We start from the raw sequence: 27,410 nt of genomic DNA, 5'->3' as shown, positions 1-27,410 counted from the left end.
AGTTCACCTAAAGCCCATTAAAAAAAATCCCATACTAATAATATAATATAATAATAAATTGTCAAATGCAGAAACATCAATGTAAGTTATCACGATGTAGTGGCTCTCGCTAACAGACAGAATTAAGTAACCAGAATTAGGTTAAAAAATTCTATATACGTAGACCATGTTTCTATAAATTTTGATATTTGGTTTTTATTTGAGGCAGATATTTTTTCCATTAAAATGTGATTTATGAGGAGGTTAGACCATTGGTCGATATTCAGAGTTTGTTTATTTTTCCAGTTAACAAGAATTGTTTTTTTTAGCGATAGTAAGGGATAAAAGTGTAGATTGAAATTGTTTATGTGGTAAGTCAGTTGTTGTTAGGTCACCTAGCAAACACAAGTTTGGAGATAAAGGTATCCTACAGTCCAAAATAGCGGAAAGTTTTTCTAAGACTTTAGTCCAGAAATACATAACCGGAGTACATAACCATAAAGCATGAACATAAGTGTCTGTAGTGTTTATTATTACTATTCACTAGTAATGTGAAGCTGTCCTACTAGTGAAGACAAAGACCATACTAGTACATGGACCTTAACCCATTCACTGCCACAAATTTATTTTAACTATTTCTATTAGATTAGCATTTTTTTCCACTTTTGTTAACAAGAGTATGAGAACCTAGATTTTTTTATTTATTGTACATTTAGAACAGATATAAAATTTGTGATTAATCGGGAGTTAACTAGTGAAGTCATGCGATGAATTACATTTACAAATTTTAATCGTCTTTAACGCCCCAAATTTTTAATAATCTTTATTTAATCATGTCAGGCGATTACAATTTTTAATTGTAATGAATCGCATGACTTCACTAGTTAACTCATAATTAATCACAAATTGTATATCTGTTCTAAATGTACAATAAAAAAATTCTAGGTTTTCATACTCTTGTTAACAAAAGTGGAAAAAATGTTAAACTAATAAAAATAGTTCAAATGAATTTTTGACGTCTATAGCCGTCAATGGCAGTGAATGAGTTAAAGGGGAAGACAAGTCAAATTTTTTTTTCCTGTGTAAACATGGTATTGTGATTAATATTGCACTCGTAGAATGTGAATTAAGTAGCCAAATACAAGTTTTTATCCATCACAGGGGGGGGGGGGGGGACCATTTTGCTATTTGTCGTCGACTGAAAATGACGTTATGTGTTATGATTTTCTGTTACCTGAGCCATGTCATTTTCAGTCGACAGCAAGTGGCAAAATGGCCGCCCCTTGAAATGGATAAAAGCAGGCGAATTTTTGACTTGACTTCCACTTTAAGATGGAATCGAACCCAATACGTGCTCAAAGGGCTTGTCATGCTGAAGGCATGGATTAATGAGATGAACTGAACATGACAGACAAAGTTGGAATTTCACACATTTGTAGTTTTAGTTATCATTGTTTCTTCACTTATGCATGCTAAAAAATGATTTAAATAAAATGCATTCTGACATTAATGGAAGATCATATAAAAGTACCTTTACATTAAATGATTTTTTTCCCCCCAGCAATTATATCATGAAGCGTGTGGTAAATGTCGCACATAACATCCTTCTGCAGCTTGAAGAAAATTTTCACTATTCGTATGGGTGTCACTTTCCTTTCACTTCTGGTTATTCAGTAACCACGAAGCACATTGCTGGCAGGATTGTTACTCTTTTATAACTCGTCCTTCTTCCTCACCAGCTTCACTTCCCTTATTGCACTGCAAATACTTCAGCCAGAATATTAGGTACACCTGCACAAACTATCTGATCATATAAGTTTTAGGAGGGAGGGAAAATACGAGAAGCATGTCTCAGTAGTGTCAACCAAACAGTATTATGATTTTTTTTTTTCAAACACATTTTTTGTCCTTAGATTCTGCGGATGTAGCTATTACTTTCCATCACTTCAAACTTGTCATGACCTTTTATCACTTCTTACATAACATAACCTTCATTACAGAACAGCGTGTGTATATATATATATAAATATATATAATCCTCTTCCTCCAGACCACAGTGTTTATACATAAAGAGAAACCACGCAGCAGAGATGAATGATATTGAGAACGTTAGCTTAGTCAATCAGTAAACAGTGTTGACTCAACAAGAAATGCTTCAGATTGGTTTGCACCTTTGTACCTAGAAAACGAGCGGAATCCTTTTCAAGTGGTACGTCAACTCCCAAATATTGTGTGCGGGGAAATTCTGGCCTCTAAGACTTGACCTTTTTTTTTTTTTTTTTTAATAAACCAAGATCAGAACTGTGCTGTCACAACAATGTAGGGGTCTTACTGGGACGACCCAGCGCTGGCGGAGACTTGCTCCTCAGCTCCTTGCACTTCAGGCTGACTGGCTGGGCCACCATGAGAGCAGGGGCGGAGAGGTGATGCGCTGCGGCCTTCTGCTGATGCGCACTGTTGATGTAGCTGGAGATGAGGAGGGTGATCTCTCTGATCTGTTTGTGAAACACAACAGTCAGTACATCCAACCGCTGAATCACGTTTCTATACAAACGTACACCTGTGGGTAAATCTCTGGGCGAAGTTTAACATAAGGGGAAGTTGAGGTGAAGTGAATCAAGTCTCCCTCAAGCGGTAGTCATTTTAATGAGAAAGGTCCTAAATGCGTTTCTGACATTTTTTTTTTTTTTACTATGTCTGCTTGTCCTTTCTCTGCTGTTGGAGCAACAGAGAAAGAATAATTATTCTACCTAGCAACAAGTGACCATACAAAAGTGTAATGTGCTATTATTCTCTGTTGATCCTTATCAAAGGGGACAAATTATGGGTGTACTGTAACTGTCTTTTTCCTTTGTGCATTTTGACAGAAGAATTTAAAGCTAGTGGTGAACTAATCGAATGCAATACACTCTTTTACTATGGTACCTGTGAACTGTTTTAAATTTTCGGGGAAAAAAATGATGTCTCCTTTAAAATAAATCTCTGTGTAATTATTGACTGTACAATGGTTAGCCCAAGTTCAGTTCAGTTGTATTTAACTTTTTAGTAGTACATTTAATCTTTAATGTTTTGTTTTAAAGGTTTTTATTTAAATACAATTTCTATTTCAATTTAATTTAATTTGATTATTATTTGTGTAGAGTTAAAAATGACAACTTCCAATATTTAAGGACAGTGTTAAAGTTCATAATTGTGCATGTTATGGTGGCTTACTAAAATATTAAACATACAGTACTAAGCTACTGTATTTTAACTTGTTTAATTTGTATTTAAATTCCTGATGGAAAAGAAACCGGAACTTAAATAACAAGAGCACATCAGACAGCAGTGCAGTTTTCAAGTATTTGATGCCAACAATATTTCATTATAAAAACACCACTAGTGATAGAAGTTCTAGGCTGCTGCAAAAATTTTGCAATGCAACTTTTTTTTTTAAATCAGTATCAGATCTTTCTTATTTAACAAAACCTAAAGCCACATTTTATGTTTGTGTTTACGTGCGTGCTTACTTTAAAGTGACGGGACTCAGCGGGGTCTCTACAGCGTGAGGTATGTTAATTTCAAGACTTTTAAATAATTTTCAAACTCCATTTAAAAGAAAATGTAACTTCATAATGTTCCCCTTGTCTCATGTTGTCCAAAGTTGCCACAGTACATAAATGACGTGCATCCGCTCTTAAGAGTCCTGATTAAAACCACATCAATGTTTTGTTGGTTCTGCTATCGTGATTGCGCGATGTGACCATGAGTAATTCAGAAAATATTTTTTTAAGAATGTAAATTTATTTTGAGAATAGATTCATGGATTCTGTGCGTTTTAAAGATCTGTGGGAATCCTGGTCACATTAAAGGAGAATTTGATGCAAATTTTTTCACTAACCTTTGACACGTCCATAGCAAATGTGTGGTTCTCCGAGGGTTTATCTTTGGTCGTGTTGTTACTGCTGTTCTGTACCACCACCAGCATAAAATCCTGTTTGCAGCCCCCAAATGTCATCATATTTTTGTAGGGGTGGGACACCAGCGGTTTCTGAAAAAAAGAAAGGAAAAGAGGTTATGTGCTTTTGTGCTAGCCAAGTGACACTTTTGATGACAACTTCGGTTACACAGTAAATAATTTAACAGCCGGCTCGACAATAACTCAATTACTCTTTGTGACCACTCTCACGTTCTGTCACAAAAACTTTCAAAATTTATTTTTTAAATATATATTTTTTTTACTTTAAATTTGATTAACACAGAAGTTTAGCAGAGTGAGTAATGTGCGGGTGACCAGAATGAAGCTCACAATAGAGTTGTGCTCCAGAACACTGATACCATCTTCGTGAACGGCCAGCCAAACACGTGTTGATGGGTCTGGAGAGGGAGTGATGGACTGAAAACACAAATTAAATTCATTCATCACACATCTTTATCTTTATTTCAATTTCAGTGAATTGTTGTTTAATACACTAACAAAAAAAAATGCTAATATGATATGACCCTATGAATGTACAGATGTAGTGTAAAATGTCAGTAATAATCAACTGTCAGTAGTATTTAGATTTTTCTCCACTGCAATTTGCTTTTCAGTTGAATTGCAACTATTGTTTTAAAAGAATGCAGACAAAGATGTGAAATTCTTTACCCGGTAAATGGTTAAAAAAAAAGTCCTTTGTCTTAAACATATTAACATTTAATAACAACTGTTTATATTGCAGCATTTATGATTTTGACTGATGATCGAACCTAAGATTGCTGCGATCAAATGACATACAGTAATAGCAACACATATTCCATTTTTAACTCTCTACCAGTCCAAATTTGCAACTAAACTTTCCTAAAACTGTCTAGGTGTATTTACCCTTAGTTTGTCATGCGTCCCAATTTAAGGCTCAGAATTAATTAATGAATTAATTAATTAATCAAGGAATTGAATATCCTCAGATCAAAATCAGGCGTCTTCCAAATGTTGATAAAAACCTGATACTTGGATATCTGACGATGCAAGTGAAGTGTAAACAACACAAAATAACAACAACAAAAAAACACCTGTTGTATAACTAAACTTCAACAAAAGCAGAAACCATCAAATATGGTTTAAATCAAGTCATAATCGAGGTCTGTCGATTATAAAATAAATAACTGCAGACCGTGACCTGCTTGAGTAACGCTGAGGTATTTTTTTGAGTACTTTATATTTGAGTTACAAACACTCACCTCGGCTTCAAACAGTTTGGCGCCAAAGAAAGGCCACTTCTTAGCAACAGTCAGGTAAATCCTGACACACTCAGATGAACTTCGACCCCTGAGTGAGGACCAGCGTGCAGAGAGACGCTGGAGTAATTGTCTTGAGAAAAACAAATAGAAGAAAATAAACAAAATGAATAAATAAATTCATAGTCTTCTTGAAGCCTCCCAAAAAGTTGTGTTGCACAACTTAATGTCTAATGAAAACGTAGGGTCCGAGCACCAGGAGGCTCTTTCTGTTCCAGAAATAATCTTCCAACAAATGAGTCGCTTGGCCACGATATCAGTTTCATAGATCAAAACAAAAATCAGTGGTCTATTAAAACGGGACGCACAAAATCATCTTGAAAACTCATGCCCGAAACAGGAACAGGAAGTCGGCCATTTTGGTTTGAAGCAGCCATTTTGGGTTTATTCCTGGACTCCAATTTAGCTGCAAAAATTTTAGCCAATTATTTCAAGGGTTCGGCATTAAAAAAAAAAAAAAGCAGGTGTAAGGGCTCATTAATTGCTGCTTGCAGCTTCAGAATGATTACTATTGTTATATAAAATTAAAATATTACTTTTGTGAGCTTATTCTGCTACCTAAATTGCTCCTCAGATGTGGTCCGACGATAGTGTTTAGGGTAGAATCTCTCCAGGACCTGTTTCAAGGTTTGGTTGGACTTAGCTTGAACTGGTCCGGGACTTGAGAAGGGACGTTCAAAATCCCCAAACTCAACCTGATAGGTAAATAAAAACAGACAATAAAAATACAATTAAAAAAGTAATATATAGATGCGAAACTTGAACTTTCAGACCTGGGCCAGTAAGGCAGCCATTTCCATTGCCAGCTCCTTGTTGATGGGGAAGTGTCCTGCTATAATGGCCTCATTGATCTGATAGGCCAACAACAACCTTTCCCTTTCTGACTCCCCCCTCACCTGGCTGGAGAAGTACAGCCTGCAAAGATGAAGATGATTGTAAATGTATAAATGCATTCTGATTTGACTGGTACTTGTTAAGCTCCACTACATTACAAGGAAAGCATTGGGAGACCGGGACATGACACCTGCAGCCCACCCACTGATTGATTAGATTAAGAGTTTGGCTACAATGTATCCCAAAACTTTTGTCCCAATAGCATACTTGTCTTATAATTTACAGAATGTCTAGCTCAACCAAATTTTTCCACAATGTTTAATCCATGTAATGTTTATACTAGCGGTGTCAAAATTAGTGCATTAATTTCGAGTTAAAGTTCCTTTAACGCCACAAATCCAAGGAAAAAATCCAATTGCAATGCAGCAGATTTATTTAATTTAGCAGTAATACATTTAATAATAATGCATACAATATATTTGTGGAGACTGGGGTCAAGTTGTATTTTACAATTTGAAAAATGTGCAGAATTTCACAAGTTACTTCATGTTAAAGATAAAATAGCTCTTAATATGAAAAGAAAAATACAGAGCTGTCACCAATGTCTTACAAATGCAATCATGCCATCTAGTGGCAGAAAATGACCTAATCACAAATCAATATCACACTCGTTTTTCTACAGTACAGTACATCTTTTTTAATTTTAACTCAATTTTATGAATTATTATGACACTACTGTATCAATGACTAAAAGATGCAGCCATATTTCTATTAGTTTAACATTTTTCGCTCATTTTTATATTAACAGTATGCAAACTTTGTATTGTATATTTAGAACAAATATAAAATTTGTGATTAATCGTGAGTTAACTATTGAAGTCAGGTGATTAATTCCATTAAAAAAATTTAAACCCTTGGCACCCCGAGTTTTTACTGTACGTCAATTGTTACAAAGCATCAAACAACATGTGCCACATGAACAAAATATTAAACACTCATGCAATCATATAATAATGCTTTACCGTGAACACCTTTAGTTGTTGGCATACCTGTTCTTGTAAGTAAGGCGGACTGTTCTGGTGTTTTCGGACTTGCCAGTGTGCTGATCTTTGGATGCTTGTTCCCATTTCGATATAATATCACAAATCTGCCATAGACATGCAATAGACGTGAATTTACAGAATAGTTAAGAAATCAGAAGCTGTAGATGAATAGAAGATCACCTTGATGCTCCCCTGATGCAAGCAATGCTCCAGCTCTCGTCCAGTCGGGTCATCGGTGTACAAACTGAAACCGGACAGCCCTGTTTTCCTCATGCCGGTGTCCTGGTTGAGACGGCACTGGAACTCATCCACTGTGGTCGACGCGTCAAAACTTACCACCTGTGAAAAGGTCATTACTTTTAGCGAGATTAGCAATTATGCTAAGTGATTTGAAAAGTATTTTCCCAAATGTGTCCCTAAATTTTAATCCTCTGATGGTGCATTCATTGCAATTTGCAACACACAAATATCATTCAGGTGGACAAGAATTGATTGATTGATTTTATCCTTGATACGTGAAGGCTATAAATGTTCCAATCTGTTGCTAAGACCCACAAACTAAAACTCAAGTTCATTAAGTTTTAGATGTACCAAAATCTTGTGTGACCCATTAATGTCAGTGAATATATTGTAATCCTATAAATTTGCTAACTTGGTCATTTGAACAAATAAGAACCAGACAACCGCAGGTCAATATGACTACATTGGTTACTTTGAATGTATTTTTTAATGGTACACCCAACTACTGACTACTGAGCTACTAAAATATACCTTAAATCAGAACACACCATTTGAGTTTGATATGTGTCAACTACATGTAACTCGAGGGAATATTGAGAGTGTTTGCATGAATTTACTGCAATCGTTACAGCCACTCACACCATTGTGGTGTTACAACAAGCTTTAGTCCTAATCCCTCTGTCATTACTATTACCTGGTAGGTGTTATTGAGGAAGTGAACAGGCACACTAAATGGCAGGGAGTGGTGATAGGGATTCCTTAACAGAATAGAAAGGATCTCCATGCGGGACGGTCTGGCCTGCCTCTCACCCTTCTGCTGGGTGCGCTCCATTGAACGTTGGCAGTAGATGGCATATTTACCCACCTCAGTCCTGGGGACAGAATTAGAAACATTTATAATTCAAAAGGTAGTCTCAATCCAAATTTTGCATTATTGTCTTTGTAGGCAGTATTTTTATTTATCTATTTATTTGCAGCTCTTGAATTGGATCTCATTACAGTGCCAGCCTATTATAGTGGATGTATTAATATTAAATCCACATTACAAGCAACAGACATTAAGAAATAATATTATAATCATACACTGATGATTAAAAAAAACAACTAACTAATCATTTTGTGAGCAATTGTAGGAACTGGGCTGAAATGATCATCTGTTTAGTACTGGAACAAAAGCAGCGATCAAATTATATTAAAATACATTCAGAGAAACCAGCATGACAAGTACTTCATTTTGAATGATATTTGTATGAGGTCGACACACATTGGAACAAGGTGACATTTAAGCAAATGTTGTTTTTTTCCCCTGAAAAGGCTGCAAAGTGGTACAAACAAGAATAATGTTCATGCAGTACTACAAATGACTGCGTGAAATTTGATTAAATTGGTTTAAGTTACATGGGCAATAATGACCACGACGTCACCAAGTGCACCTGCACTCATCTACCATTAAGCCACGCCTACTGTAACAGTGAATTATTGTTATGACATTTAGACAAAATCAGGAAATGCTTTGTTAGAATATAAATAGGAGATATAATTGCAAATACAGTACAGCCAGGTCAAGCTGAACCATCTCAATGCTGTTCTGTCACCTGGAATCCCCGTGTCTTTTGAGATGAACTTGAAGCAGCCACAAGAAAGGATGCTGAGGCAGAAACAGTCCAACACACAAGGCTAAAAACTGCCAGCCCTGAAGAGTGACAAATTATATTACCAAACACATAATGCATCAGGGTAGCGCCACAAGTTCGCAACGCTCCATTCCATGGTGGCCACCTCTACATTACACATAAAAACATTTAGCATTTACAAAAAAAACTAAAGGCATACTTTGAAAAGTGAGTGCCCATGTTTTCAGGCTCCAGTGGCGCAATCGGTTAGCGCACGGTACTTATATGACAGTACACTGTAGAGCAATGCCGAGGTTGTGAGTTCAAACCTCACCTGGAGCACTATTTTTGCGGCATCTGGTTAAGATCAATTTTGGCTATCAACCAGTTGGTGCCCAAAAACTTCACCTAGACCAGGGGTGCTCAAGCTCGGTCCTCGAGAGCCCCTATCCAGCCTGTTTTCGATGTTTCCCTCCAGCAGCACAGCTGAATTTAATGATCAGCTAATCAGCAAGCTTTGCAGAAGCCTGATAACGATCCTGATCATGAATCAGGTGTGTTAATGGAGGGAAACATGGAAGACAGGCTGGATAGGGGCTCTCGAGGACCGAAATTGAGCACCCCTGACCTAGACCCACAAATGAGCTCCAGTGTATGCACTTGACTGTTTGCGTTTACGGTCTTCACATTGGGTTAAAGGGATATATATATATATATATATTTCAATTTATTTAGCCATTTTCAACAGTAAAAAAGTTAATATTTTATATATAATTAATTTGATATTTTCTAGTCTTTACACCAATCTGATTGATGGATTGGGATCAGATTATTGTTTTGCATTTTGCGCAAAGTTGGTGTTCGGCTCTAGTGTCTTAAATTGCTCGATCGATAAATGACATCATTGATCGGCTCTGCGAAATAAAATATTACATGTTATATTCAATTTTTATCTAGTTATCTGGTTTTTCAAACTCGTTGACCATTTTTTAAAATTATTTTTCATGTACAATTAATACCTTTAACAACATTTTATTAATTTTTTTTTTTTGCACTCACTCACACAAACATGGTATCCCAGGTAGGGAAGCAAACCCATCCCAACCTGCATCATAGGCAAGTGACGGTACCACTCCGCCACCTGGAGCCTCCTTTGACAGCACATTTTGCTACTTGCCGTCGACTGAAAATGACATATGAGCTTGGAGATAACGACCAATCACGGCTCACCTGTTTTCTGGTTTTGGTCATGTGATTTTTGCAAGCTGAGCTGTCATTAGATGACTAGATGTGATGTCATTTCCAGTTGACAGCAAGTGTCAAAATGCATTTTTTTATTGTATTAATTGTACATGAAAATGAATGAATTAATTATAAACAAAATATTAACTTTTTACTTCTGCAATAATAAGTAGAGTATCTCTTTAAAAACAGAGATCACATTTGGTGAATTTGCATAAATGCAGAATCTTCTGCTTCTCTACTATTTAAAAAATGAATTTCTGACAATTTAGGTTCATTGAAAGTTAATGTTAAAGTACCACCGATTGTCGCACCCAAGACTCTATCGATACTGTGTTGTCACTTGTCAAGGTGTGAACGTGAGTGTGAGTGGTTGTTTGCTTATATGTGCCCTGCAATTGCCTAGTGACTCAAGGTCAGGTGGGAGTTACTCCAGTGTACAGGTAGAAATGGATGGATGGTTGCCAACAGTGCTCTCTTGTGGTCACTTGACGTGAAACTCATAGAAGTCTGCAACGCATCATGATCACTTGACTCCAGGCAGCTGAAGAGCTTAATGAACAGGCTACTGTTGCCACCAGGTGGTGAGCATGCGCACCTGCAGGGGTCCCGGGTGCCCGTGCGGCTGCCTCTTCCGGGTTTGCTTGATGAGCTGGCAGAAGAACTCATTTTGAAGCTCAGGGTGGGTGAGGCACACCTGCAGGGCGCTCTGAGCCAGCGAGACGTGATAGTCGATGGCCGGGGCATCGATGGCCACATTGATGAACAGCTGACAAGTCTGAGAAGAAAAGTAATAAGCACTTAAGATAGGAATGGAAAAACAGCGCAAAAGCACTGGATTTTGAGGGTCAGGGGTTCAAAAAGTGCTCAAGATTCTGTAAAAGCGATGCAGTCAAGTAAGGAAAGCGCATGCATACTTGCGCACCTTAAAGAGTTTGACAGCCTCAGTTTGCAGGGCCTGTGAAGGTAGCGTGGTGAGTGGAGACAATAATGCCTCCTTACTGAAACACAATGTTGGGTGTCTCCAGATATGGGAGTCTGTAAATAAAACTGTAGTAAAGCTAAAAGTGCAAGTCAACCTTAAACATTTCTTGACAGTAATATGTCATATGTGACCTCACTAGTCTAAACATGACATTCTGATTAATATTACATTTGTGGAATATGAGTTATGAAGCAAAATCCAGGGGGCGGCCATTTTGCTCCTTGCTGTCAATTAAAGATGACATCAATGTTGCTCAGGTCTCAAGTACCGACCAATCACAGCGCAGCTTCAGAAAACAGGTGAACATATTTGATATTTTTCACTAATGCACAGAATAACATATTTAGACTAGTGGGGCTGCATAGAACATATTACTGTCAAAAAAAAATCTGGGTTGAGTTCCCCTTTGAAGAAAACACGTCAAACAAATATAAGATTATGACATTATGATACTCTGTTGTGCACATACACAGATCTAATCATCAAATTACATCTTCAAGATCCACTATCCACAATGTCAAAATCAACCATGCTAGTGGTTTGGGATCTGATTTGCTTAAATGGGATTTTATGTGATGGTTGTAGTTGAGCCTTCATAAAATCAGAATGGATGTATGGACACACGATGATACCAAAAAAATGACAGATTTCTGTCTGTCTGTCTGTCTGAACAATGCCTCACACACTTACTTGGATCTCCATCCACTTGAAAGAGTTTTCCCACCAGTTTTTCAAACTCAGTGCCAACTTTCCCCACCATGGTTCCAGCTGCGACACACAGGTGGTACAGCCACGAATCCTAAACAACAGCACCATTTTCATAACATATTTGTATTCCAAATGCACAAATTTGTCTCTCTTGGAATAAACAGACTAACCTTCTCGTGGTGAGATTCGATGAGCAGGTAAGTGGGTTCTTGATCCTGTGGATGGATGGCGATGGTATAGGACACTACCTGTAATCCACCCCCACATGCTTTCAAGCCATCGTCCGAGTCCTGAGACTTGTCCACTTCCTCCACCTGGGCGTCCCAAAGCTTTATCTGACCAAGTGGAAACTGAGAACATACACAAAAATGAAACAGTCAAATCAATAAGGGTTCATTTTTTATTTTTCACTCTATCACTCTATGAGCATTTGTGGACGAAATCTGCTTTTAAAGGGGTGGTCAAGTAAAAAAAAGTTCCTTAACATAATGTGTTTTATGCATCTTCACTAATCCAAAGACATTGTGATTAATATTGTGTTTGTGGAATATGAATTGATGAGTGATGAATCTACCCGTTTTTAGCCATTTCAGGAGGTGGTTATTTTGCTTTGTATAGCCATTTGCTTTAGATCGCAAATGACATCACAGTATTTAAGGGATCACGTTATGATTGTCATGGCACACCTGTTTTCTAGGGTTGCTCATGTGATGTTCGCAAGCTGAACCCACAGTCACTGTGATGTCATTTTCAGTCACCAGCATGTGTCAGTACAAGGCAAAATGGCTGCTCTCTGAGATGGAGAGAAACGGGTGGATTTTTCTGCTTAATTGGTGTAAATGACTTTTCTGAATAAACTATGCAACAACATCCATTGTACCCCCCCCCCCCCCCCCAAAAAAAAAGCAAATAAGGAGCAATGCATTTTGTAAGTTGTACCTTGTCTTCTTGGCTGCGAAAGTAGTACAGAGTTTTTCCAATCAGAGCACACCAAACCCGCTTCGAGTAGCCATGCTTTACCTGTCATTAACAAAATGATTTTCATAATTTCAGAAATTGCTGTGACTTCAATGAAAATAAGTAAATGAGAATAGTGCAGTGTGCATAATGAAGCAGCATGGGGGTCAAAATGTAGTCATTGCAAATGTCTTAATATGGTAAAAGTTATACTGTAATGATGTAACCTTGACAAGATGTCCCTTCATGCTGGGCCGAATATCCGGCTGAGTAAAGAGGGGACTTGCAGCTTTGACTCTTAGCACACTCTGCAGCACCATGAGCCATTCCTCTAGCAGATTAGGGGAGTCCGCTTTCAGGAAGTACACTCGCTTCCCCGTCACAATCTACACAAAACAATAATAAAAGTGACGGAAGGGAAAAGGAAGCAAGGGTGTTATAGTTTCCATGGTTTCTGACTGAGCAAAGGTATTTGAAATAAATTTAAATGTAAAATTCCAGATTTGAGTTTTGGAACACAAAGCATGCACGCCTGAATACCTGGAGCACTTGTTTTCCTTCTCCTCGTGTGATGTTGCTGGTGGCGTTGACCTCAATCTGACCTTGAGGTTTTCGGATCACATCGCTCTGTGTGTAAACATGACTTTATGTAAGAGCTCACAGCAGTATTAACTATATTAGCATTTTCCAAAATCAGCTCGTCATTTAAAAAAAAAAAAGCTGAACCAAACTGTAATCGTCAGTCCGTTATTTTATTTTACCGACGCGTCCGTTGTCACTTTGACACCGCTGTTTTAGGACCGACTAACAGAGGTGGGCATTCCGTCAGTATTGCCCGTGAGTCCGTCACTCAACATTGTACAGCAAAACGGGCGTCCGTCAGTGAGGGATTGACGATTACACTGACGGACGAAAAAACACTTCCAACAGTGCTTAGTCCGTCATTTTCTTTTTTTAAAGGTTCTCGTTATTTTCCAGAAAAACGGGTGTTGGAATGCCCACCTTTTCCACCTTGACCATCCAAACAGTATGATATTCATCAATGAATAAGAGTTTGAAAATTTGTTTAGTTCATGAATTTGTGAATCCATTGCAAGCATTGTTTAGGAGTACCTGATATGCAGTTTTATATATGACCTAAACTGTTGGAGAGTGAATCCTGCATTAAGAGGTTCAACACCTGATTTCTGCTCATCAGTGGCTTTTTGACAGCTTCTCTTTTAAAATCATGCATTTTCCTCAGAAACGTTCATTAATCAGATTTTATCGGTTCTTGGAATCCAACACCTTTTTTTAAACAATGCTGCTCTTTTATTAAGGATTACCTTGGAAACTAATCAAAACTATCTGAGATCCATATTAGTGAGCTAAACAGAAATCAATAATAAAATATTCAAACACAACAAAAAGCTCAAATTTTCATTTTGCTTAATTTCTATATGAATTTGGAGCAGAAGAAGTGTTCTTGTGTTCTTTATAAAATCACCATCCCGTGTCTTTGAATAATACAATTTTAGGTTGAGGAGACTGGAACGGCTGTTGATGGAATGAAAAAAAAAAACGACAAACGACAAACAATCCAGAAAGTTATTAAAATACTATTGTTACTAGGACTGCTATTAGCAGACGTGGAACTGAAGTGTTGCGACAAACTCACCGGGGATTTGTAATAAAGAAGCTCTCCATCTTTCAAGACAAACCAGCGTCTCTTCCATGTTTTCTTCCATGTCTTCACCATTTTCAGCAGGTAGCCTGATTTCTCCATCGACTCCTAAAACATGCAATGTTTACAATGAGAATTACACTAAACTTTAGGGCCCAACACCCAATGATTTTGTTTTGGATTTAAAAAAAAAAACTATACATAACAAACTACACATTCTTCATTTTGTTTATAATAGAACTTGGTAGATGTAGAGTCGCTGTACACTGTAAGGTCATCAATAAAATATGACATATTTCCCTTTTTAATGCTGGTCCAGACAACTCTTAACAGAAATAGTTCAGAAAAATAAACAAGTCATACATTCCTAAAAAGCAAATGATCAGCGCTCAAAGATGCTCTCTTATACAGTCACATAAAGAAAAGGGTAAGGAGCAGAGCCACTTCACTTCAGTTGTATTTTGATTCTAAATCATAAACAGACATGACATTATGATCGTCCCAGAAAAGTCAACATTTTGACTTTTGCATGGGAAACCACTCACATGAAGTCAATGTACATAAATATATGCCACATAAGATTCTACATTTGACCGTGGTTTTCAAAATGAATGTTTACTGTTGTTTGTAGTACAAACAAATAACCTACACTTTTGCTGTTGCCACCAGCAGGGGAGCAAGTTTTGGGCAGTTTCTGCTCTGGTTCAGAGCACTCAGTATCGGTGGAATAGGCATCAGGTGGGATGGCGTAGTCGCTCTCTGATGTCATTGAAGACATGGAAACAGCTGCAAGTGAAGCAAAAGTGGTTTAGCTTTACTCTTATCTTCACAATATACACCTAAGACACATTTTTGTAAAACTAAAATAACCACCCCCCAAAAAGACCATTTTTAATCCACCATCCATTTTTTTTATGTGCACAGTTTCTACACTGGATGGCAAAAGGCATGAGAAGAAAAGGAGGAAATAGCATTTTAGGACTGCATTTCCCAATGTTTTAATTTTGATTAGTTTTGTTCAGTTGCTGCTGCCGAGGTAATTTCTTCCAGTCTAAGTGACGTGCACCTCTTTTGAGAGAGCGTGGGCTCCCTGTGTTGCTGTCTTTGTGGGAGCTGGAGGACGTGTGGGAACTGCATAAGGAACCATCTTCCTCTCCAGAACTGGATGACTCCTCAGAACTGGATGACTCATCTAAGTATGGATTGTTACTCAGCAGAGTGGCTTTCTGCACAGACAAGGGGTTTAGTTTTGGTGGTCATAAATCACACACATACTTGCACAAAATGGAGTGTTGCACATGGTTGTACTTACCCCCTTCAGAGTAGTGTAAACCGGTGTGGTCATATTTTTATAAATGAGGGATGTGTATATTACAAAGGCAGGATCGGAGGATTGCAGTGAGGGGTCTACAAAACAGAGTATAGGAGGTAAATATATCAGAACTTCACTTTGTCTTAATGATTGTCAAACTTACTGCCTTACCTTTGCTAGTTGAATCCGTGCATGATGTCTCAGACAGCCTGATTCCTGATTTAGCCACTGCGTAGATGCGACTCTCCTTTTGGAGACATACATAAACACGTTAATATACTAGCCACAACATACTGTAGTTGAGTTTTTTGTCAAATAGAGGGTTGGGGCCTCATGTGTAATTGCACATCTACTACAGTAGGTGGCAGTGGCGCTCTGATTGTCAGTGCGGAAGGAGTATCAGCCCATCTGCATAGGTGTACTTACAACAATTTTATAGATAATATAAGGAATAGACCGATTATTGGCTGGGCCGCTTATTGGTGCCGATATTTGTCATCGGCATAGGCCTTTTTAAGAATCTCAAGACCGAAAAGGCTGGAATCTCACTGAGCGGTAATTACTTGCAAACGTAGCAAATTTTTGGATGTTCACAGGCAGTTTTTACTTGACATTTCGAACATATTCAGACAATTTATCACTGTCCGTGAAGATCTTTTGAAACCTTTTACGAACCTTCACGAAAACCCCAAATTAGCTACATTTGCATGCATTTGTCGCTCAGTGAGATAGAGAGAACTTTTCATTCATGGATTTATTTAAATTTTCATTTTATAAAAAATGATGCCGAGACTGAGAACTCACAACACTTTTTGATTGTAGATATATTTTTTTTGGGGGGGGGGGAAACTGAATTTACAGTAGAATACTTCAGTGAGCTATTTACTTGCTTATTTTTTAAAATTTAGCTTGACACATGCTGATGACCCTGGAAGCTCCCTACAATTTCTGCTACAATTTTTAAACAAAGCTGTCCATTCTTTATATGTTTTTAATGAAAAGAAAAAAATAAATAATAATAATTATTTTTATTTATTTATTTTACAAATGTTGACGCTCATATATATATATTTTTTTTTCTGGAGAGCTCAGTATTGTTCATTCGGTAATTTTACCGATTTGACATGTCATCATCATTGCTCTCCGACATTTAATTTTTTAATTTTTTTTATCATAAAAAAATATATTTTTATATATATTAAAAATAAAAATATATTCAAATATGCTCATATTTTCTTTTACTGCAAATGAGTACCCGCTTGAAATATCAGCCTTCTTGAATACTATAATTGGCCCTGAAAAAAAAACGGTAATCTAAATATATTTATATTATATTACTACAAATGATGAGGTGCGGGGGGGGGGGGGGGGGGGGTTCGTCATGAACACACCTGAACCATCATAGTAAATCCAATAAGAGCTTTATAGTAATCTAATAGTATAATCCCACAACTAACTGTGATTTTCTTTGGGTACCATTGATAATAATGAATAAAATGAGAGTGCACACTGTTCACCTTTTGAGTTGTACCAAGCCTCGATATGGAGACATTTGAATGATATATTAAAATATTATAGAGCAAAAATTCATAAACTACAATGTGACTATATAAATAAATAAAGATACAGTAAATACAGTCTTTTTTGTGTGTGTAGAAATCACACTCTTACCCAAGAGGGGAGTCTGTGTAAGGGGGGTGTAGGAGGTGAGCTGTGACTGTCTGAGTTTATTTCTGGACACCCACCAGTCAGGACGGGTGTGGCCTGTATGGAAAGCATTGTGGGTTTTCCACGAGAGCCTGAGCGGATCTGCGGAGACGAACCCTTGCCTGTTTCCATATCGACCTCCTGCACTTGGTCAAGGTCAGTTTCCTGCGGCCGGGAGGAGCGCAGCATGCTGAGAGCGTTACGTGTTTGTCCGTGTGCTGCCTCAGTGCTGATTGGTGGTTGGCTCAAGTGTTTCTTGGCCATAGCTGTGTGAGTCAACCCCAATCCCGCTGGGGTCCGCAGTCTGGGTTGTTTGGGTGAAGCAGGGGTATCCCTCGGGTCTTGGGGTGGGTTGGGTCGTTTGGGAGTGAGAGCTGGTGTGACGACGGGGCTGGGGGTGTTCAGTTCGCTGGATGAGGATGACGAGTCCAGTCTCTGTGACTGGAATCGCTTGTTGAGGTCCTCAGATGTGCAGTCCTCCTTCATTTTACACTCGCCGGGTACCCCATCAGATGCCCCAAGAATGCTGAAGCTGGGCCGCACCGCTCGCTGCATGTCGTCGTCGAACAGAGAACTGCTGTCATCCGAGGCCGTCAGGTAGGCCTCGCTGCCAGAGCGACCGAACTCCAGACCTCCTTCTCTGACTTCAAACCCGCCTCCAACTTCAGCACTCGAGAGCACTGAGGAAACGCTACAAGACTCAGGTCGGCTCACTCCAAAGTCCAACGAATTCATGTTCTCATGTTCCTCCAGACGAGGACCCAGCAGTCCGGTTTGATCTGGTCTCTGGACTTCAGCACCTGTGGTTGAGGCGGCTGACTGCTTACTTTGATTGTCTGTTGAGAGTAAACAAGAGGATACAGTATGTCTTACTTAGTTTATATACAATCACAGGATACTTTTTCTCATGAGATTTGGTACCTAGTAAAATAAATGATACCAAGTACTAATATCACTAGTACTTTTGACACATATAATTAAAAAAAAAATACTAGGGCAGGGCAATATATCGAAATAAAGTATCAATATCGCAATATTGGCCCATGCAATATGCATATCGCAAAGACATGCAATAAGTTTCATATGGAATTGTTAGCTTTTATCTGAATTTGACCAGTCAGACGCAAACTTAAATGTGCATCAATAGTTGAACATTATCTAGAGTAATTATTGTACAATTAAGAATATAATGAGCTTGCTTATTTTGCCACATGAATTATTTTTTTATTCTTTCACTTGATACTTGATTATAAAAACATTATTTATTAGGTACATGTTAAATATCGCAATAATATCAATATTGCAATATTCAACAGGCCTACAGTATGTATATATATATATATATACACACACACACACACACACACACACACACACACACACGCAACGGTATTGACTTCCATCGCGACTAGTACCGATACCTTGAAATTAAATAAGGCTGGGTATCAGTCCGATACGCACTCGCCCATCCCTAGTGATGACAATCAGCAAATGTTGACCTACCAATCTTGTGGCAACAAAGGATAGTACTGTAATGTCAAAATTCTGGAGAGGGAGGACCACCAAGAATCACAAATATGTAAAAGAAGATTAACCTTGCCAGCAAGCTGAATTCTCGCGGTATTTGTTCACAAATTCCGCCTTATTCATATGCAGTTTCTTTATAGAAAGCATTCTTACCAATGTCGACCCTAACTTCACTTTCTTCCTCTGTGCTGAGACTCCTCTGCGAGGGAAGAGGCCCAGTCAGAACCTGTGCACTCTTCCCTCTCACCTGGAAGCATCCAAATGTCAGGCTGCTAACCCGGTGGGCTTCACCCGGCTTGCACAGAACTGCTCGTCTACCGGAACATTTCTGCTCAAATTCTGGAAAAATGATCAATACATGATGTATGAAACATATTTGAACAGATAAATTGATAGCCTTAGATCTCATACTGACCATCCATTTTCTTCTTGAGCTCACCAATCTGAGCTTCCTGTTGTTTGTTGGTTTCTCTTAGTGCAGCGTTCTCTACCTCAAACTGAGGAAGAAACATTCTTTAGTGGAGGTAGTTGTACTCAAGCAACTCACAACATGATTATGCCGAAAAATGCACATGAATGGTTTTAAATCAATTTTATTTGTGTGTGTGATCCGTTTTTTTGCTACCTCTGACAACTTCAGGGTCACCCATTCCTTGATCTTCGCTGCTTTCTCCTCCACGGTCTTGGCATCTTGAAGCCTTAACTGTTTCTGATATAAAGATACACACACAACACACAGGTCACAGAAGCACACATATATAGTATATAGTGGCTGTATAGACATAGACATTAAATCACACCAACATCTAACTGTGTGTGTGTATTTTACCTGCTCTTCTAACTGCTGCTCCAGCTTGGTGATGATATCGTCCTTCTCCTGCACTAAGGCCTGTAGCTCTTGGCAGCGCTCAAACCAAAGTTTCTCAGAGTTTTCAGGCTGACCGTCTGGCGCTTTCAGCTTCTCCTCCATCCACTGCGCCTGAAGTTATACACAGGTAAACTACCAAGAGAACATTTCATACAGTCAACATTACGCTGCTTGCTGACTTACCTGCTGCTGAGCGGTGAAAGCTCGTTTTTCCGCATCAATCACTTGCGTCTCCAGTTGTTGAATCTGTGAAATAACAGAAAATTGACTGGTGTGACGTGTGCTGTAAAACGCTTTGGTCATGACGAAAAGGTGAATGTATAATGTTTTGTACTACTCTTAACAATAATAATAATAATAATGACATAATAATAATAACGGTACCAGAATGAGATGTAAAGTATGTTTATTACAGTCCAGCAAAAAGCTCCATAGGATAACTATAACCCATCATTTGGTAACGGTATCATTTAAAAAGGACTACAATCAATCAATCAATACATTTTTATTTAAAAAAGATTTAATTTACAAAAATAAACTCCGATTTTACATGTCAAATGTAAAATAACATGACATCACTGTAACTGTAAAAACACACAATATTTCTATTCATTTACACAAAAAAAACTCATTAGAAATACATACTGTATATTGATTGTTAGAATAAGTTCGCAAATGTATTGTAATTTCACAAATATTTGTCTGTTATTTAATGGAATAAAATGTAAAATTCAACTTTAAAACCCTAAAAAAAAAAATGGAAAAAACATTTATATTTACTGAGAAATTAACAGTAAAAATGTGTAGTTTTATTATAATTTCTTTGTGAATTGACAATTTCTTTAAAAGTGAAAATAACAAAAATTTCTGTAATCATTCAATCAATCAACCAATCAACCAATTAATCTTACAGCTCCCTAGCTGACATGGAAAAGCAGATACACAAGTACTTAAATAAATAATGTGGTTTACTTAAAATCGGATAAACACATTGAACAAGATCATATAATTGAACCATTATTTTCCCAAATAGCATACAAGCACAGGGAGAATATGACATCTCCACACAAGAAGCCCCCAGACGAAATTCTAAACCAGAACTCAGAACTCTGAGGAGGACTTGCTAACCATGTTTTGTATGAAACCCAAAGTGAAATTAATTTGGCTGAGATGAAGTTAAAAAAAAAACCCACACACACATGCTCAATTTTGTTACCAGTGTTGCATGCTGCGCCTTCAAGCAGTTAGATAATAACAATAGGTCTAACATCTATAAAGGTGCAAATGGGGCTTTACGTATTTTCAGGACAGAGCATGCAAACCCGCACCGTGTGTAAATGCAACAAACTAAGAAGACATAAAATTCACACAGAATCTACAGCACGGTGTATACTTAAGTGCACACACCCTGCGCAGTGAGAAAAGGGATGACTTTCAGAACTTCACTCTGACATTAAGCCTCTGGGAAAGCTTCTTCAACTCAAACTCTAGGGTTTCAGGGAGGATTAAATGACAATGGAAAATCATAATGTATTCATTGACAATAATCCTCAAACATTTTGCTTCATGTACTCATAAGAAGTACAAAAAAGACAAGAGATTATCTAAATTTCCAGCGCTCCCGATGAAGCCAAAATAATCTTTCTGCAAGCACTCCATTAAAAAAAGAATTTGGACTCTTACTGAAATAAAGGTCAGCATGGTCGCATCATATTGAAAGTAAAATGATCCAAGAGAGACTAGATAAAGAAAATACAGTACGGTTGAGGAAGATATACTTTCGAATTATAAAGTCATTTTTGCATGTTTGCATTAGCGTGAAGAAAGTTCCATTTACTTTTTGGTTGCTCTGAAGTTATTGTTATCAGGTGAATAGGGTGAATTATAACAAATCAGTTACACGCATCACTTATTCAAATGTATGACCCGTGGTCGTGTGCGTTTTCTCCATTTACTCTGACTTCCTCTTACACTCAAATATCATACATGCTAGATTAGTTGAAGGCTCCAGATTTTCCATATTTACTGTGAATGTGTGAATGGTTGTTAGTGTAGCCTTTAAATGATTGGGCATGTGTTCAGGGTATACAGCCTAAGTGGTAGTAAAAGGATAGTTGTTGATTGCATGGATGGATTTTTATGGTTTGTCCCCATTTCCCTGATGTTTTAGGCAATAATGGTGTGCGTTTCCAGTGGAACTTTTATAAAACACAGATTGTCAAAAGGTGTAAATCAGTGGTGTCCAAACTAGGAACTGGGGGACATTTGCGGTCACCCATTCATTTTTAAGTGGCCTGCAGCATACTGGGTATACTAAAAATGATATTGGGTACGACCCACAAGGATAGTTAAAAAAAGAAAAAGGATGGAGGTGGGATGTTGACTAAAGTAACCACACAATTTCTCTTCAAAACACTCATGAATAAATATAGTTCAATTTTCGAATTTTGTTCCACTTTTTCCTGTGTCAAGGTTTGATTTATGAACATATCTATAACATATTTAATCCCCAAATAACTGTTTTAAAAATGTTTGGGCTTGTTTTGGTTCTGAATGTGGAGATGGGATTTGGCTGCTGTTCAATGCAGGGGTGGATCTAGTCTAGAGGGAAACAAGGCTGTTGGCCACCCCAAAACCTTGATAAACTATTTACCTTACCACATATAACAGAAAGCCGCAGTTTTTCCAAAATTAACTACTGTAGAAAATATAAACAATACAATATGGAATTGCTTGCTTAATTGACTTAAGCGTGTTTAATAAGTTCAAGTCCCTTGCATCATTCTATTTCATATTTTCAAACAAAATAGTTTGGACACCCCTGTTCTAAATTCTATAATTACAAGAATATTTCATACAGATACATTTGTACTGCAGAGAGTCACATTCAGATGCATTGCGGACAGGCCATGGCGGTGCTTTCACTTTCAACCTCCTTCTGCTCAGACCAACAAACTGAACTCCCTGTTCTGAAAAGCAGCCACACCCTGCCAAAGCCATTCATAGTTTCCACAAACCAGGCTTTCTCTGGACACATGGCCTTTTCTGCTACTTGACCTCCATTTCGTGCCAGTATATAAAGCTACAGAAACCGTTTCTTACAACACGGATTTATGAGATTATGTCACCGGAAGTGTCCACAAATGGTGTTGGAAGTGGCTGTTAAGAATGTACTTTGAAAATATTCTTATTATTTATTCGGTAGATTAAACATCAAATATAAACCAAATCATTTTGTTAGCTGTGAACAAACGCAACACACACTCTTTCTTTCGTCACCGTACCACAAGCCTCACGCCTCACTCTAAGCAGCAGATATAGCATCTGGCAGAGAAAAGCATGCTAATTACAAGGCATCATTGCTACACACTATAACACATACACACCGAAACACACACCATAAAATATACAACCGCACACAGACACTAGACTAAACATATGCTTTTCATTCTCAAGGCTATATTTGAACATTAAATTAGCTCAAGTGTGCATGTGCCATATCCTAACAGAGAACTTTGGGCTTTTCATGGTGGTTCGATTAAACATTCTAAACAATATCTATTCATATGGTTAGTGTCGTCCACGCGCAAATATGACCCGGCTGTCACGTCACCTCTCCCACAGCCCCATAACCTCTCGTTAGTGCTTTGCCATGCACCTCTGCAGACGACTCCCTGTTCAGATCCAAATGGACTTCCATTCCTGGAATTCCACAACTGGCGCTCTGTGTCCAACCTCTCCTGAACTTCAGCCGTCCCCCCCCCCCCCCGTGCACAGCCAGCTCACAAAGACTCTTTCTATGCCGCTATGACACACATCCCCTGCAATATTATACCTACGGGTGGAGGACTAAAATGATGCAGCACCAGCTGGGAGTTATTGATATTGAATTCTTACAAAACACCATAACATGTACGGTAGTTGGAATATTTTTTACACACATCATATTCAATTACTGGCCACAACAGTAGGTAAATCTGCACAATCAATTATGTTTGTAATCATTCTGGCTGTAATAATTGGAACCTCTAAAAGGTAGAACGGTATGGTGGTTAGCAATTTAGCACACCTGCCTCACAGTTCCTTTGCTTGCCTAGGTTTTTTCTTTTTTCAGTTTGAATGTGGGTGAGAAAGGTTGTTTACCTACATATACTGTGATTATTCCAGTCCATGGTGTAACCATAAATTAGAACAAAAATGGATGGAGGGTGGGAACCTTCAAAGTCAAATGATCCAGACGTTGTACGATTACAATTTCAAAATGGTGTGTGTGTGTGTGTGTTTTTTTTTTTTGCAGCAGCAGTCATTCCAAATGAAGTCCCCGCCTCATTAAGAAAAATATAAGAAGAAAAGAAGACTGTCATTTCTGGTATAGACATTACGTGAAGGTGGAAGACTCAAACTCAAAGCATGAAAACATCAGCATCACCATACAAAACATAATTTACCGTCAGTCAAATTGTATTGTTATTAGATTTTAAGATTTTAAGGGTTTCACTGAGATGAAACCCTTGATGAAAATGTTTTTATAATTAAAATGACCAAAAATGTTTATATGAATGCTATCAGTATTAGCATAGCTTCACACTCACAGACACCGAGAGCATCGGAAGTATACAATTAGCAACCCTAAATATATATTTTATTTGCACATTATAAATTGTAAACTAAATAAATGACATATCATGCATATCTGACTCCATGAAATATATTTAACACAGTGTTTCCCACAGATTTGAAATCTACTTGGGTGGGTGGACTCCAATGGGGGGGGGTTGGGGGGGGTGCAAGATGTTCTCAGTCCTGCTACATGCGTCTCCTCGAACCTCATGATCCACAAGTGAGTGATGGTGAACTAATGTTATATGCGGAATATCTGATATCTACGCGCGACACTTTAAAACAAAACAACAACATATTTTTATTACAATTTCTTTAAATCTACTTGGGTGGTGGCCAATTTACTTGGGTGGCCCGCCCAAGTATTAACATGGTGTGGGAAACAATATGCAGTGTTTATAATTACAATTTCTGGTGGAGGTGATCATGGAAATTAGTCAAAATTTTGACTGTTGCCACTTCCCTTCACGCTGACCTTTTACTTCTTAATTATTTTGAATTAAATTTCCATCTGCAGTCTTAAAAAGAAAAGAAAAAACATTGTTGTGATTAAAAAACAACAACATTTCTATCGTCTGGCTAATACTAACTCTCGGAAATGCAATCAAGGTTTTTGGTAAACTTTTTCCTAAACTCGTCTCATGTGCCAGGTCGTTCCACATGTGTCTCTGCGCTCCAGTTGTTTTCCAGTTTATCGTTTCCATTGTAGTGAGTTTTTTCCCCTTCTGGTGATTTTCTGTTTTTGCTTTTCTTTGTAAAGAGTTATTTTCCTAAAAGGTGAACTTTTGTTTTGTGCTCAATTAAACTTTTATTGATTCTGCAACTGGGTCCTTGCCTCCTGATCACATCCTAACATGTGACACGTCTATCAAAAAGTGAACTGCAACATGAATCATGTTACTGCCACATAAAAGTTGTATTTAGCTTTTTTTCTTTAACATTTTATGATTGACAACAGTTTGACAGATTATGCTTAATTTGTTAGAAATTACAATGAGATTTGGGGAGAAAAAAAACTAAATCTGAACAAATTGGAAACCTGACCAGTGTTCCTGGAAAGACTGAGTTCTCCTTTAGAGGTTCCACACTATTTTTGGTTTTAGGCTGTGTTAGTGCCATCTGAGAATGTTCAAATGCAAACTTACGAAAGCATTTGAAAACTTGAAAGCTTGAATGTCAGTTGTGGTGTAGAAAGAAATTCTATATTTCTGATTAGAGCAGGAAAAGTCAGTTAAACTTTTGCTGCCAGCAGTTATATGGCAGTGGTTATGATGCTAGTTAATTACAAGAGGATGTTGTGTTGCCGCACATATGGAGAAATACTGTACTCTTTTTGGATTTAATGACTCTGCAACTCGCGGCCTATTTCATATAGATCGCGTTTTATATCTTGGCCGGAGTTATATCGAGGTGCTAAACACGTTCTTTGATTAACCTAACATGCAAGATTTTGTCATGTGGGAGCAGATCAAGAAAAATTAAGAGACCACTCAAGAAATAAACATTCAAAGTCCACAAAGGAAGGCCGGAGCATCTACAGGTTTTTGGCAAACATTTTTTTACCGGGAATTCCCCCCTTCCCCAGAGGAAAACAACAAATGTGTTAGGTAGTAGAGAGAAGGTTAGAAGATTCTAAGAAGCAAAAATTGACTGGACCGAAAACACAGACACGTGCAACGAACTTCAAATGACCTTGTTTTTAAACACACACATGAACACACAAACACAGTTAACTAAACTAGCTATTTCCTCCCTTGGGGAGCTCAATCTTTACACCAGGCGCCTCCCCTCCTCTTTCTACTTTATTTTCATGCCCTCATTCTCAATGTATCATTTCTCAGAGGCTTTCTAGGATTTCATTATATTGCCAAGTCTGCTAGGAGACAGTAAACGAGTGTAACTGCCAGTAGAGAATTTGCGCACAAGAGAAAGAAAGTTTCAGAAATGTTTTTCGACTGATGACGACAACATTTTTACAAGCCCGTCACCATAGATACAGATGGGGGTTGCAAAGGTGTTCATGCATCGCCACACCGTTTTAAAATAACAAGCTTTGTTCACAGTGTAGGCAGTTCAGCAGCAGAGACCAAACAAAGCAGGGGACTGGATGTTAAACATGATGACCTCATGGCATCAGCGGTTTGGCCTGGGCAGTGAAGAGACTGACTATGTAAGAATTGAAAAAAAATTCTGAGAAGGCCTTCAGATGGAACATTTTTTACTTGATTTTTTTTATTTCATTTTATTTTAATTTTTTTTTATAAATCCTTGAATTTTCTTACAGAATCAAAGATTTCTATACAAGAAACTTCTCCCACAAATGTGGGGCATCGATTGCGAATTAGATTTATCAACGTGCACACACAGCATGCCATTCTTTTAATTAAAAAAAACAACTTTTTTTGTTTCAGTTTCAATAAAAGGTTTGTCTAAGAATATTAAAAATCCAACTGTTCTTCTCATCGAGAAATGCATGAAAAGTTTTCCAAGGGGATGTACTCATTTTGATTGTAGGCTATGTTAAAAGTGTATCATGTTTACAATGTTAAATCTTCTCCTTATGCTTGATAGTAGATGGTGAGAGGGACGGGGGTTTTAATATTGTGTTACGCATTTCTATAAGTGGTTTGGAAAATTGATTGATGGATGGATGATTGCTAGATCTATTTTGGGTGTGAGACAGCCTGCTTAAGTACACTTAACCTATCCATGTTTAATCCTCAGTGAGTCTTGAATCCCTGACCTTGCAGCCCAAAGTCAAGCCCTTACACGAAAGAACAATTTCAGCCCTAAAGATCGATTAGCCTACATGACAAGAATCTTACGCTGACTAGGGATAGCCGTAAAAATCGATTT

At 37.9% G+C, this 27,410-nt stretch overlaps 1 protein-coding gene and 1 non-coding gene across 2 annotated transcripts in view; one reads left to right on the top strand and one right to left on the bottom strand.

Moving 5' to 3' along the window:
* Nucleotides 1-1,396: 1,396 nt before the first annotated feature.
* The window catches only part of plekhh2 (pleckstrin homology domain containing, family H (with MyTH4 domain) member 2), a 28,751-nt gene continuing 2,737 nt past the window's right edge, over nucleotides 1,397-27,410 (bottom strand). The window contains exons 3-30 of the mRNA XM_077581801.1: nucleotides 20,118-20,180; nucleotides 19,896-20,045; nucleotides 19,692-19,775; nucleotides 19,482-19,563; nucleotides 19,220-19,405; nucleotides 17,504-18,375; nucleotides 16,004-16,079; nucleotides 15,833-15,927; nucleotides 15,587-15,746; nucleotides 15,170-15,306; nucleotides 14,515-14,628; nucleotides 13,398-13,484; nucleotides 13,085-13,243; nucleotides 12,840-12,920; nucleotides 12,071-12,250; nucleotides 11,883-11,991; nucleotides 11,133-11,245; nucleotides 10,806-10,985; nucleotides 8,948-9,045; nucleotides 8,047-8,224; nucleotides 7,293-7,451; nucleotides 7,119-7,216; nucleotides 6,009-6,150; nucleotides 5,794-5,930; nucleotides 5,179-5,308; nucleotides 4,268-4,354; nucleotides 3,860-4,009; nucleotides 1,397-2,474 (exon numbers count right to left, since the gene is read on the bottom strand). Coding sequence (XP_077437927.1) covers nucleotides 2,289-2,474; nucleotides 3,860-4,009; nucleotides 4,268-4,354; nucleotides 5,179-5,308; nucleotides 5,794-5,930; nucleotides 6,009-6,150; nucleotides 7,119-7,216; nucleotides 7,293-7,451; nucleotides 8,047-8,224; nucleotides 8,948-9,045; nucleotides 10,806-10,985; nucleotides 11,133-11,245; nucleotides 11,883-11,991; nucleotides 12,071-12,250; nucleotides 12,840-12,920; nucleotides 13,085-13,243; nucleotides 13,398-13,484; nucleotides 14,515-14,628; nucleotides 15,170-15,306; nucleotides 15,587-15,746; nucleotides 15,833-15,927; nucleotides 16,004-16,079; nucleotides 17,504-18,375; nucleotides 19,220-19,405; nucleotides 19,482-19,563; nucleotides 19,692-19,775; nucleotides 19,896-20,045; nucleotides 20,118-20,180 — 4,293 coding nt within the window. The 3' untranslated portion in view covers nucleotides 1,397-2,288. The remainder of the gene's footprint in view (nucleotides 2,475-3,859; nucleotides 4,010-4,267; nucleotides 4,355-5,178; nucleotides 5,309-5,793; nucleotides 5,931-6,008; nucleotides 6,151-7,118; nucleotides 7,217-7,292; nucleotides 7,452-8,046; nucleotides 8,225-8,947; nucleotides 9,046-10,805; nucleotides 10,986-11,132; nucleotides 11,246-11,882; nucleotides 11,992-12,070; nucleotides 12,251-12,839; nucleotides 12,921-13,084; nucleotides 13,244-13,397; nucleotides 13,485-14,514; nucleotides 14,629-15,169; nucleotides 15,307-15,586; nucleotides 15,747-15,832; nucleotides 15,928-16,003; nucleotides 16,080-17,503; nucleotides 18,376-19,219; nucleotides 19,406-19,481; nucleotides 19,564-19,691; nucleotides 19,776-19,895; nucleotides 20,046-20,117; nucleotides 20,181-27,410) is intronic.
* trnai-uau (transfer RNA isoleucine (anticodon UAU)) lies at nucleotides 9,214-9,307 on the top strand. The gene is made up of 2 exons: nucleotides 9,214-9,251; nucleotides 9,272-9,307. It is a non-coding gene; the product is annotated as a tRNA-Ile (tRNA).

This window comes from Vanacampus margaritifer, chromosome 12, assembly GCF_051991255.1.
Source record: "Vanacampus margaritifer isolate UIUO_Vmar chromosome 12, RoL_Vmar_1.0, whole genome shotgun sequence".
NCBI classification, from domain to species: Eukaryota; Metazoa; Chordata; class Actinopteri; order Syngnathiformes; family Syngnathidae; genus Vanacampus; species Vanacampus margaritifer.
The sequence above is the reverse complement of the archived record's forward strand: the minus strand, read 5'-3'. Positions and strand labels throughout refer to the sequence as shown.